The 12,533-nt window shown below is 43.2% G+C and overlaps 1 protein-coding gene and 1 long non-coding RNA gene across 4 annotated transcripts in view; both read left to right on the top strand.

The window, feature by feature from the left end:
• The window catches only part of LANCL1 (LanC like glutathione S-transferase 1), a 36,235-nt gene that overhangs the window by 21,064 nt on the left and 2,638 nt on the right, over positions 1-12,533 (top strand). For 2 of the 3 annotated variants that reach the window (XM_079980678.1, XM_079980680.1), the window contains 5 exons: positions 6,549-6,684; positions 9,944-10,090; positions 10,578-10,760; positions 11,230-11,406; positions 12,302-12,374. In XM_079980678.1, coding sequence (XP_079836804.1) covers positions 6,549-6,684; positions 9,944-10,090; positions 10,578-10,760; positions 11,230-11,406; positions 12,302-12,374 — 716 coding nt within the window. The remainder of the gene's footprint in view (positions 1-6,548; positions 6,685-9,943; positions 10,091-10,577; positions 10,761-11,229; positions 11,407-12,301; positions 12,375-12,533) is intronic. The other variant, XM_079980679.1, reaches the window with a different exon arrangement.
• On the top strand, positions 2,478-5,351 carry LOC307220830. The gene is made up of 2 exons (XR_013841124.1): positions 2,478-2,847; positions 5,079-5,351. It is a non-coding gene; the product is annotated as an uncharacterized lncRNA (long non-coding RNA).

The following is a 12,533-nucleotide window of genomic DNA, read 5'->3' on the forward strand; positions in this document are numbered from 1 at the left end:
TGGAGGACTTCAGTTACCCAGGTATTTGCTGGATGTCAAACTCAGCCAAGAGCATAAGGTCAAACAGATTCCTCACTGGCCTTGCAGACAACTTCATTGTCTAGAAAGTGGGAGAAGCAACAAGAGGAACAGCCATTTTAGATCTTGTCCTAACCAATGTTGATGACCTGGTTAGTGGGGTAGAAGTGGAAGGATCATTAGGCGTGAGTGATCATGGTCTTCTGAAGTTTACTATACAGCGGAAAGGAGCAGCCAAGCATACTAGGACTCAATTTCTTGACTTTAAGAAAGCCGACTTCATAAAACTTAGGGAAGTGCTGGGTGAGATCCCATGGACAGTAATACTAAAAGGAAAGGGAGTTCATGATGGCTGGGAGTTTGTTAAGAGGGAGATAGTAAAAGCACAACTTCAGGCAATACCAATGAGACAGAAACATGGAAGGTGCCTAAAGAAGCCAGGGTGGCTATCTAAAGAACTTTTTTTTTTTTTTAATAATATTTATTAAAAATTTTCCAGAATAAAAAGGAAAGATAGCAAGAAAGAAAGAAAAAACAAATATGATTTACACTTGGTTTCAGTGGCATCTTTCCCGGACTTCCCCCCCTCCCCCTCTTGTATTCCATTTCCCTTAAATTGATTCCACAGATTCTTACCCCAAATTTTAAAACCTTATTTGTAATTTTAAATAACCCATTTATTCCAAATTAATTTATCTTATTTATCTTAATGAACCATTTCTCCTTATATTTTATATAATTCCCTAAGATCGACCCCATTTCCCTTCCACGAATTCCCCTATTTTCAAACAACAAACATGAAAAAAGAAAAGAAAGAAATAATATATAATTTTACAGCCTTTGGATTCCAAATCTCCCCCCCCCCATTCCCCGGTTCCAATCCCCAAAGTTCATCCATTGTCTACTGCCAGCCTGGTGTATCCACGTCTATATCTCAACTCCACTTTGCCGTCTTTTGATAGCTTTTAATTTCAGAAAGTCCAATCTCGAAAAAACTCTCAGAAAAAGTCATTGTTCTTCCATCCAGACCTCTATGTTTAAGAGTCTAACTTAAATTCTATTTCTTTGTCCTTTTAAAGTCTGGATGTTCCAAATACTCCGGCTTCAAATTTGGTCCAGCTCTTATTCCTCAGGTTGCTTTTTCCTGTTCTGCTGCAGAAACCTTCTAATTCAGAAACTTCTTGTTCTCCACAGAGGCTTTTGTTATTCAGGAACATAACTTGCGTCAAGTCCCTTCCTTTCTTCAATAGATAAATCCATTGTCTCCTTTAGTATAGAAACCTCTGTAGACAAAATAATGCTTCGTTTTTGCAGCTTTCCCAAGAGATAACAGATCCTGCTCAAATTCATAGTATTTTTCCACTTGCTGCTACTGTTGCAATGTCCCAGCCTCCCTCTAGAGGGAATATGGTAACTTAATTTCTTTCAAAATCAGACCCAAAAGTCAAATAACTTGTTGTCTTTATTTCCAATAATTTATGTCCAAATTGTAACAAATCTAACCAGCAAAGCCATCGTAACAAAGTTCTCTTTTATTTTCCTGCTTTGACAGCTACTTTGACAGCTGTCAAAGTTTCTGTGTCTCTTCACCAGTCTCTCATAGCGGATCGTTCCCGGTTCCCAGGGGGGTTGCATTTTAGTTCCCACAAATCAGTCTTCTCCTCCAGCACAATTATTGTAATTTCCCTTCGTGAAGTTAAAATTTTTTTTCAGGTAAACAAGTTCATCTCTCGATCTTAGTTGTCAAATCCTTGCGTTGAGCCATCTACAACAGGGGTGGCGGACTTCCTTTTTGCACTCCCCCCGCTCGCTCCAAATTCAAAGATCAAATTTCCCTTTTAAGTCCAATCAATTTACTCACGGGTTGTTCCTTTTAGTCCAAATCCGAAATTTTCAAAGAAGAAGTCGTTGCTCTCCGCCGAATGGCATGCGGCTTCGCTGGGCAGGGGAAGCATTGGACTCACAGCACCACACCCCCCCCCCCGTCACCCGCTCCGCAGCCTTTAAAAAGGCTCCTTCGTGGGTCGGGGGGGCGCAAACGGTGCCCGCCGAGTCACCAAGTCCATGGGCATCTCCGCCCATGGTTTTTGAGGGTCCCCGCATCACCGGCACGGCAGGACCCAACCCCTACCCAGCCGACTCCCTCCGGAGCTCGGAGGGGGTCCGCCATTTGGCGATGGCGCCGACCCAGAAGTCCTCGCTATCTAAAGAACTTTTAACTGAGTTAAGATTAAAAAAGGATGTGTACAAAAAATGGAAAAGGGAGGAAACCACCAAAGAAGAATTCAAACAAATAGCCAGCACGTGTAGACACAAAGTCAGAAAAGCTAAAGCACAGAATGAACTCAGGCTTGCTAGAGAGGTTAAAAGCAACAAAAAAGGCTTTTATGGGTATGTTCGTAGCAAAAGGAAGAACCAAGAAACAGTGGGGTCACTCAGAGGAGAAAGATGGTGAAATGCAAACAGGGGACACAGAAAGGGCTGAACTCCTCAATGCCTTCTTTGCCTCAGTCTTCTCCGATAAAGAAAACAATGCCCGACCTGAAGAATTTGGAGCAAATGATTCAGCAGAGGAAACACAGCCCAGAATAACTAAGGAGATAGTACAAGAATACTTGGCTAGTTTAGATGTATTCAAGTCTCCAGGGCCAGATGAATTGCATCCAAGAGTATTAAAAGAACTGGCAGATGTGATCTCAGAACCACTGGCAGTCATCTTTGAGAATTCCTGGAGAACAGTCGAAGACCCGGCAGACTGGAGGAGGGCAAATGTTGTCCCTATTTTCAAAAAGGGGAAAAGAGAGGACCCAAATAATTACCGCCCAGTCAGTCTGACATCAATACCAGGGAAGATTCTGGAGCAGATCATTAAGCAAACAGTCTGTGAGCACCTGGAAAGGAATACTGTGATCACCAATAGTCAGCATGGATTTCTGAAAAATAAGTCATGTCAGACTAACCTGATCTCGTTTTTTGACAGAATTACAAGCCTGGTAGATGAAGGGAACGCAGTGGATGTAGCCTACCTTGATTTCAGCAAGGCATTTGACAAGGTGCCCCATGATATTCTTGTAAAGAAGCTGGTAAAATGTGGACTTGACTTTGCTACCACTCAGTGGATTTGTAACTGGCTGACTGACCGAACCCAAAGGGTGCTCATCAATGGTTCCTCTTCATCCTGGAGAAGAGTGACTAGTGGGGTGCCACAGGGTTCTGTCTTGGGCCCGGTCTTATACAACATCTTTATCAACGACTTGGATGATGGACTCAAGGGCATCCTGATCAAATTTGCAGATGACACCAAACTGGGAGGGGTAGCTAACACCCCAGAGGACAGGATCACACTTCAAAACGACCTTGACAGATTAGAGAACTGGGCCAAAACAAACAAGATGAATTTTAACAGGGAGAAATGTAAAGTATTGCATTTGGGCAAAAAAAATGAGAGGCACAAATACAAGATGGGTGACACCTGGCTTGAGAGCAGTACATGTGAAAAGGATCTAGGAGTCTTGGTTGACCGCAAACTTGACATGAGCCAACAGTGTGACGCGGCAGCTAAAAAAGCCAATGCAATACTGGGCTGCATCAATAGGAGTATAGCATCTAGATCAAGGGAAGTAATAGTGCCACTGTATTCTGCTCTGGTCAGACCTCACCTGGAGTACTGTGTCCAGTTCTGGGCACCACAGTTCAAGAAGGACACTGACAAACTGGAACGTGTCCAGAGGAGGGCAACCAAAATGGTCAAAGGCCTGGAAATGATGCCTTATGAGGAACGGCTAAGGGAGCTGGGCATGTTTAGCCTGGAGAAGAGGAGGTTAAGGGGTGATATGATAGCCATGTTCAAATATATAAAAGGATGTCACATAGAGGAGGGAGAAAGGTTGTTTTCTGCTGCTCCAGAGAAGCGGACATGGAGCAATGGCTCCAAACTACAAGAAAGAAGATTCCACCTAAACATTAGGAAGAACTTCCTGACAGTAAGAGCTGTTCGACAGTGGAATTTGCTGCCAAGGAGTGTGGTGAAGTCTCCTTCTTTGGAGGTCTTTAAGCAGAGGCTTGACAACCATATGTCAGGAGTGCTCTGATGGTGTTTCCTGCTTGGCAGGGGGTTGGACTCAATGGCCCTTGTGGTCTCTTCGAACTCTATGATTCTATGATTCATAAGGCATCGTTTCCAGGCCTTTGACCAGGCCCTCTGGAGTTTTGCTCCTGTTAGTGGTTGTTCTATTTTGTGTCAGAAAACTGCTACCATGGCCCATTACAATCCACTTTATGCCATCCTCGTACATGATTTTGACTCATTTCTTCTCTGAATCCTTACTGGTGTGGATGTGACCATAACATCTAGCATGTGCTCCAGTTGAGCCACCAGCTAGTGCCAAGTATATTGTTAGGAAATACTTCTTACACCTAGCACATAATTATTTTGTTAGATGGAATCCATGTGCACATTTGCCTCTTTTAAAAATAGACGGTGGGATTTTTGTCTCTTCATTTTAAGGTCTAGTTTACATTAATCTTGCTGGAATTTCATTTTTTCCTGAAATTTATTGAGATGCTATAAAAGGAAGTATGTTGGAAACTATGATAAATTCATGTGCTGAGAAACTGGTGGTTTCTCTTGCCACTGGGCCATATTGAGCAGTCAATGGGGAAGCCTGTCTTTTGGTCAAAAACAGTTCCAGAAGGTCTACCCTGAAGGAGTCCCTTGTTTGTTTGTGTGCATTTGCCCTTTCCCCTTATATCTACACTAAAGGCCACTTCAGATTTGACTTTTAGTTAGTATAGCCATACATGTCAGAGTGATGTTTCGCATGTAATTGGCATACAAGTAATGCACATTTACTTGGTCAAGATTAGCATGGTGATTAAGATTTAGGCCTTATGATCAAAAACAGCTGTTAACTTAGAAGACTTCTTTTCTCATTGCTTATTTTGTCAGTTGAAGAGTTCTGTTTGTTTTTGAAAGCTCTCTCCGTGGGGAATCGCTTTTATCCTCTTGATAATTTCATGTATATTGCAGTTCTGTTTCCTTTTCAAGTTACGGGGACTAGCACTAACATTTACACCCGCCTTCCCCAACCAGGAATTTTCAGAGACACTGAGGAGCATTACATTCCCCTCCCCCCCCTTTGTACAAACTAGTCATAACACAGGCCTTGTTCTCACTGAGGTAGTAAATTTGTGTGCACACTGTATGTACCACTTCAGGTTGCATGGGGGGGGGGGGGGTTCACATGACTGAATGCTCCTCTAGACAAAAATATCAGTGTGCATAGAAAACAACTGTGTCAGATAAAGGGTGATAAACTTTGGGGTGTGCCTTTTTTTTTTTAAAAGGAAGTAATTTAGTCTGAAGTGATACATCCCAGACATGGGTTTACTCGTCTTTGGCCAGAGAGCCCGCAATGGTTCTTATCCTTAACCTAAGCAGATATTCATCACCATTTTCAGTTTTCAGTAACCATTGGTCCCACCCAAGCTGATGAAGGGATGCTTGTTTCCCCCCACTCCTTCTGTTGCTACAACTACGCAAAATGTTCCTCTGACTACTATATGCTAAGGGAATAAATAGGGGTAGAGAAAGATTTGTTTCCTTCATGCCTCCCTAGAAGCATTTTGGGAAGAAAAGACTGGACTAGGTGGACTGTTGGTCTGAGCCAGCAGGTGGTAGGTTAAAACCACCACCATCAAGGAGTGCAGTAGAAATCAGAGCTGGTAAAAACAGAATCATGCTGATTGTCAAAGGACAGGTGTTCTCCATGTGCCCTTTGCCCTGCTTTGCTGAACCATTTTCACTAAGGTTCCTTTCCAGCTTTCTCTTAAATCTGCTGAAGCAGCACCAAGAAGGGAAAATACAAACTGCTGCAACCACTTTTTTGGAACAACGACTGTTGTCTCTGAGTAAGGAGGGAGGATCACTTTTCTTTATATCTCGCTGTCAGGGACAACAGGAAGAAGCAATACTTTGAGAATTAATTTGCATCTTCAATGATTGGGCTACAGAGCTAGAAAGTTAAACTTAAGGCTGCAGAGGTATCCTCAGTCTTGGCTCAACTTTTAAGAAGGTTTTTTTTTTGGGGGGGGTGTCTGTTTTCAGGCCCTGCTCCCTTACTGTGCAGCTGTAGCTAGGAGTGATCTCCTAGCCTTATTCTATTTCATAATGCCAAATGGCAGGCAGCAAAGCTATCCCCCACACCAAAAAATATATCTGCTGGCTTTGTCATTGGGAGCACAGCTATCCTCCAGAAACTAAAGTAAAATATAGTCCTGAAGTTTTGATTTTATACTTTATTCACTTGTGATTTGGGGAGAAATTATCATGCAAACAGTATCAGTGTTTAGTGGGTAGAATGCCAGATTTACAAACAAAGAGGAGTAACAAACTTTGTTGTTTAGAATTGTACCCACAAATTGAAAAATGTGTATATCACTGAATTTGTACATGGTGTGTGTGTGTGTGTGTGTGTGTGTGTGTGTGTGTGTGTTTTAAGAATTATAAGTCTCATGTTTTATCTTTCAAGCTTGCTCCATCTGCCCAAACTTGACCCTCGGGTCCCTGACGAGATGCTCTATGGACGTATGGGGTACTTGTATGCTTTGCTATTTGTGAACAAACAATTTGGAGAGGAAAAGATTCCTCAAAACCATATTCAACAGGTACTGTGCCCATTTCCTCTTCCACCTTAAACTATTTAAACTATTCATCTTCTCTGCCTCCTGGGGGGGGGGGAGTCCTGTTGTACAAGCAGAAATCCTTGTGCATCTGATGGGATGCGGTAATTGAATGCTATGCACACTTGTTGTTGTTGTTGTTTAGTCGTTTAGTCGTGTCCGACTCTTCGTGACCCCATGGACCAGAGAACGCCAGGCACTCCTGTCCTCCACTGCCCCCCGCAGCTTGGTCAGACTCATGCTGGTAACCTCGAAAACACTATCCAACCATCTCGTCCTCTGTCGCCCCCTTCTCCTTGTGCCCTCCATCTTTCCCAACATCAGGGTCTTCTCCAGGGAGTCTTCTCTTCTCATGAGGTGGCCAAAGTACTGGAGCCTCAGCTTCACAATCTGTCCTTCCAGTGAGCACTCAGGGCTGATTTCCTTCAGAATGGAGAGGTTTGATCTTCTTGCAGTCCATGGGACTCTCAAGAGTCTCCTCCAGCACCATAATTCAAAAGCATCAATTCTTCGGCGATCAGCCTTCTTTATGGTCCAGCTCTCACTTCCATACATCACTACTGGGAAAACCATAGCTTTAACTATACGGACCTTTGTTGGCAAGGTGATGTCTCTACTTCTCAAGATGCTGTCTAGGCCTGTCATTGCCCTTCTCCCAAGAAGCAGGCGTCTTTTAATTTCGTGGCTGCTGTCACCATCTGCAGTGATCATGGAGCCCAAGAAAGTAAAATCTCTCACTGCCTCCATTTCTTCCCCTTCTATTTGCCAGGAGGTGATGGGACCAGTAGCCATGATCTTCGTTTTTTTGATGTTGAGCTTCAGACCATATTTTGCACTCTCCTCTTTCACCCTCAATAAAAGGTTCTTTAATTCCTCCTCACTTTCTGCCATCAAGGTTGTGTCATCTGCATATCTGAGGTTGTTGATATTTCTTCCGGCAATCTTAATTCCGGCTAGGGATTCATCCAGCCCAGCCTTTCGCATGATGAATTCTGCATATAAGTTAAATAAGCAGGGAGACAAAATGCAGCCTTGTCGTACTCCTTTCCCAATTTTGAACCAGTCAGTTGTTCCATATCCAGTTCTAACTGTAGCTTCTTGTCCCACATAGAGATTTCTCAGGAGACAGATGAGGTGATCAGGCACTCCCATTTCTTTAAGAACTTGCCATAGTTTGCCATGGTCGACACAGTCAAAGGCTTTTGCATAGTCAATGAAGCAGAAGTAAATGTCTTTCTGGAACTCTCTAGCTTTCTCCATAATCCAGCGCATGTTTGCAATTTGGTCTCTGGTTCCTCTGCCTCTTCTAAATCCAGCTTGCACTTCTGGGAGTTCTCGGTCCACATATTGCTTGAGCCTTCCTTGTAGAATTTTAAGCATAACCTTGCTAGCGTGAGAAATTAGTGCAATTGTGCGATAGTTGGAGCATTCTTTGGCACTGCCCTTCTTTGGGATTGGGATGTAGACTGATCTTCTCCAATCTTCTGGCCACTGCTGAGTTTTCCAAACTTGCTGGCATATTGAGTGTAGCACCTTAACAGCATCATCTTTTAAAAATTTTAAATAGTTCAGCTGGAATACCATCACTTCCACTGGCCTTGTTATTTGCAGTGCTTTCTAAGGCCCATTTGACTTCACTCTCCAGGATGTCTGGCTCAAGGTCAGCAACCACACAATCTGGGGTATATGAGACATCCGTTTCTTTCTGGTATAATTCCTCTGTGTATTCTTGCCACCTCTTCTTAATGTCTTCTGCTTCTGTTAGGTCCTTTCCACTTTTGTCCTTTATTATGGAAATCTTTGTACGAAATGTTCCTTTCATATCTCCAATTTTCTTGAACAGATCTCTGGTTCTTCCCATTCTATTGCTTTCCTCTATTTCTTTGCATTGCTTGTTTAAGAAGGTCTTCTTGTCTCTCCTTGCTATTCTTTGGAAATCTGCATTCAATTTCCTTTATGTTTCACGATCTCCCTTGCATTTTGCTTGCCTTCTCTCCCCCGCTATTTGTAAGGCCTTATTGGACAGCCACTTTGCTTTCTTGCATTTCCTTTTCATTGGGATGGTTTTCGTTGCTGCCTCCTGTATAATGTTACGAGCCTCCATCCATAGTTCTTCAGGCACTCTGTCCACCAAATCTAAATCCTTAAACCTGTTCCTCACTTCCACTGTGTATTCATAAGGGATTTGACTTAGATTGTATCTTACCGGCCCAGTGGTTTTTCCTACTTCCTTCAGTTTAAGCTTGAATTTTGCTATAAGAAGCTGATGATCTGAGCCACAGTCAGCTCCAGGTCTTGTTTTTGCTGACTGTATAGAGCTTCTCCATCTTTGGCTGCAGAGAATATAATCAATCTGATTTCGATGTTGCCCATCTGGTGATGTCCATGTGTAGAGTCGTCTCTTGTGTTGTTGGAAAAGCGTGTTTGTGATGACCAGCTTGTTCTCTTGACAGAACTCTATTAGCCTTTGCCCTGCTTCGTTTTGATCTCCAAGGCCAAACTTGCCAGTTGTTCCTTTTATCTCTTGACTCCCTACTTTAGCATTCCAATCCCCTATAATGAGAAGAACATCCTTCTTTGGTGTCACTTCTATAAGGTGTTGTAAGTCTTCATAGAATTGGTCAATTTCAGTTTCTTCAGCACCAGTAGTTGGTGCATAAACTTGGATTACTGTGATGTTAAAAGGTCTGCCTTGGATTCGTATCGAGATCATTCTATCATTTTTGAGATTGCATCCCAGTACAGCTTTTGCCACTCTTTTGTTGACTATGAGGGCCACTCCATTTCTTTTACGGGTTTCTTGCCCACAGTAGTAGATATGATGGTCATCCGAACTGAATTCACCCATAGGGCTTGTCCGCACTTTTGGGTTCCCCGTGCCTGGAAAACACAGTTCCAAGCGGTTTCCCCCTTGCACCACTCCTTTCGCAGAGAAAACCCACTCCTTAGCTCTAAATCAGAACAAACACCAGTGTGTGGAAGACATGATTGCTGTTTGCTCCAGCTGAGTGCTAAAGACTCAGAAAGTGCTGGGGCCTGAGGGAGTGTGGATAAGCCCTAAGTTTGACCGTGACAAACAAAATTTCAAAGCATCCATTTCAGAACAGTAGTCACTTGAGAAAAGCAGAAATAATTGACTGCTTTTCTAAACTGAAAGCTTCAGAATGTTGCCATTGGCCACTTCAGTTTGTTTGTTTGTTTGTTTGTTTTTGTCATCCACCATTTATTTCTGATTTTCCTGCAGGTCTGTGAGGCAGTCATGGCATCTGGCGAGAACCTAGCCAAGAGACGGAACTTCACAGCTAAGAGCCCCCTGATGTATGAATGGTACCAGGAATATTATGTAGGAGCTGCTCATGGCCTAGCAGGGATCTATTACTATCTCATGCAGGTGAGAGGCTTCCTTCAGAGTGGAGGAGGTCCACTTGTCTGTACTGTATGAAACTTCTGATTGATTGATTGATTGATTGATTTGTATACCACCCTTCATCTGAAGATCACAGGGCAGTTCACTACATAAAAATACAAAATAGAAACACGAAAGACATAATAAAAGCAAAAGAAAACCATAACCCCCCCAAACCCCACATTTAAATGGACATAGGATGTTTATCAGCTAAAGGCCTAGTTGAAGAAGAACATTTTCTCCTGGTGCCTTGAAGGTGCCAGGTGAGCCTCCCTGGGAAGAGCATTCCCCAAATAGGGAGCCACTGTGGGGGTGGGGAGCATTTTCATGTTGCTACCCTCCAGACTTCTTGTTTTGCCCCAGAGACAGAAAATGAGAAAAGACACAAAGTTAGCATATTTGATGCATTGAAAGCTGGCTGAAGCAGTGCTTCATCTGTGATTTAACATGGTGCTTGTCTTTTATCTCTCAGCCTGGCCTTGGAGTGAGTCAGGCAAAGCTGCACAATGTGGTCAAGCCCAGTGTGGATTACGTCTGCCAGCTGAAGTTCCCATCGGGCAATTACCCGCCATGCATTGAAGATAAGAGAGACCTGCTGGTCCATTGGTGCCACGGTGCTCCTGGTGTTATCTACATGCTCCTTCAGGCCTATAAGGTAAGCAGGAGGCTTTGCCAAAGAGAGATGGGCAATAACAGTAAGGAAACCTAACACGTTTTCACCCCTGCTTACAAGGAGATTATAATATTTAAATGCAATAACTCCTCTGCCCCCTTCTGAAATGGAAATTAGACTTTTACAAATGATTCCTGAAGACGTCCTTGTCATGCATCCTGAATGCGGGACATTCTTATTGCTCAGAGTTGGCCATGTGTCCTGTTCTGTGGCGATTGACTAATGGTGACAGCCAGTTGTGACTTAAATAATGGTCATGCTCCTTCCATTTATCACTCCAAAAGTCTTTGAAGGTAAGGCAAAGTCACTGTGTTCTTGTCCAAGTTTGTGTGTGTGTGTGAGAGAGGCCACTCCTTGATAAAAGAGCTAATTGGCAAAAGTATGCCCGAGTCCTCCCTGTTCCAGTCTCGGATGATGACGCCGCAGGGCAAAACGCTTCTTGTCTCCGCAGGTGTTTGGCGAACAGAAGTACCTCAGCGATGCCTTGCAGTGTGCTGAAGTGATTTGGCAGTGGGGGTTGCTGAAGAAAGGTTACGGGCTGTGTCACGGTACAGCTGGCAATGCATATGCGTTCCTGACTCTTTACAACCTCACTCAAGACATGAAATATCTCTACAGAGCCTGCAAGGTGTGTGACACACACACACACACACACACACACACACATATGAACTTTGTTTGGGATGAGCATGTTTTCTTTTGAGGTAGTCGTCAAAAGCAATTTTTGGATAAAGAAAAGGGCATGCTAATATCCTGAGAAGAAACTAAGCTGTATCCACTAACTGAAGGTTGATCCTAGCACATGACAAAATCGTTTGTGATCAGCCTTCAAATGCCAGCCTGCTAAGGACTCGGGGAGATCCTCAACTTTAGTCATACTTGGAATAGATCCATTAAAATCAATGTACTTAAGTCCCTTGATTTCAGTGAATCTATTCTGAGTATGACAGATGTTTGATATCACTCCTGGGATGTGGAATACTTTTCTTTTTTTAAAGGCTTGTCTGCATTTTGAAAGGTGCTCACAGGCTGCCCCAAATGAAGATTATTTGTTGCTTCTGGATCATGAGCTCTGAGCGGCCCGTCTCTGCTTCGGGGTTTTCCCCAGACTTAGGAAATCATGAAATGTGATAATAATTGGAAAGCTGGCCTTCACATGTTGCAAAACTTCTGTGCGCAAGGTGCTTCTATTAATGAGTCACTCATATAGAGGTCACAGTAATTAAAAGTGCATGACCTGTTTTTCTAAAATGCTTGATATGATGATACTTAAAGTGTAGCGGTGGCTGTGTGAAAAATACGATGTCCCTGTTCCATGTTTCTCTTCCTGCCACCTTTGGCAGATCTGTGGTGATCTATGTCTAATGCTACTCTGCCTCACATCTTTCAGTCCCAGTATTTAATTTGTCCCAGGGCCCACTGGCGTATCAGAGGCATTCTGCTGATTATATAACCCCTGATTATACAGGGGATCTTTAATACAGGATTGTGCCTTAGTCTTCTTAACTTCTTTCTTTTCTTAGTTTGCAGAATGGTGCTTGAGTTATGGGCAGCATGGTTGTCGAACACCAGACACTCCATTTTCTCTCTTTGAAGGTAATCATTGTTAAGCTTGTTCCTCCTTAACGATTTTCAGGTGTAAATGTATCTACTCCACAGTTCTCCCAGCCCAGAATTCGGCATCAGCTCACTAGAGCATGTGGTTAAAAGTAAGCACATGTGGGGCCTGGTCAAATCAGCTGAAGCTCTGTCATT

This window comes from Podarcis cretensis (genome assembly GCF_951804945.1).
Source record: "Podarcis cretensis genome assembly, chromosome: 1".
Classification (NCBI taxonomy): Eukaryota; Metazoa; Chordata; class Lepidosauria; order Squamata; family Lacertidae; genus Podarcis; species Podarcis cretensis.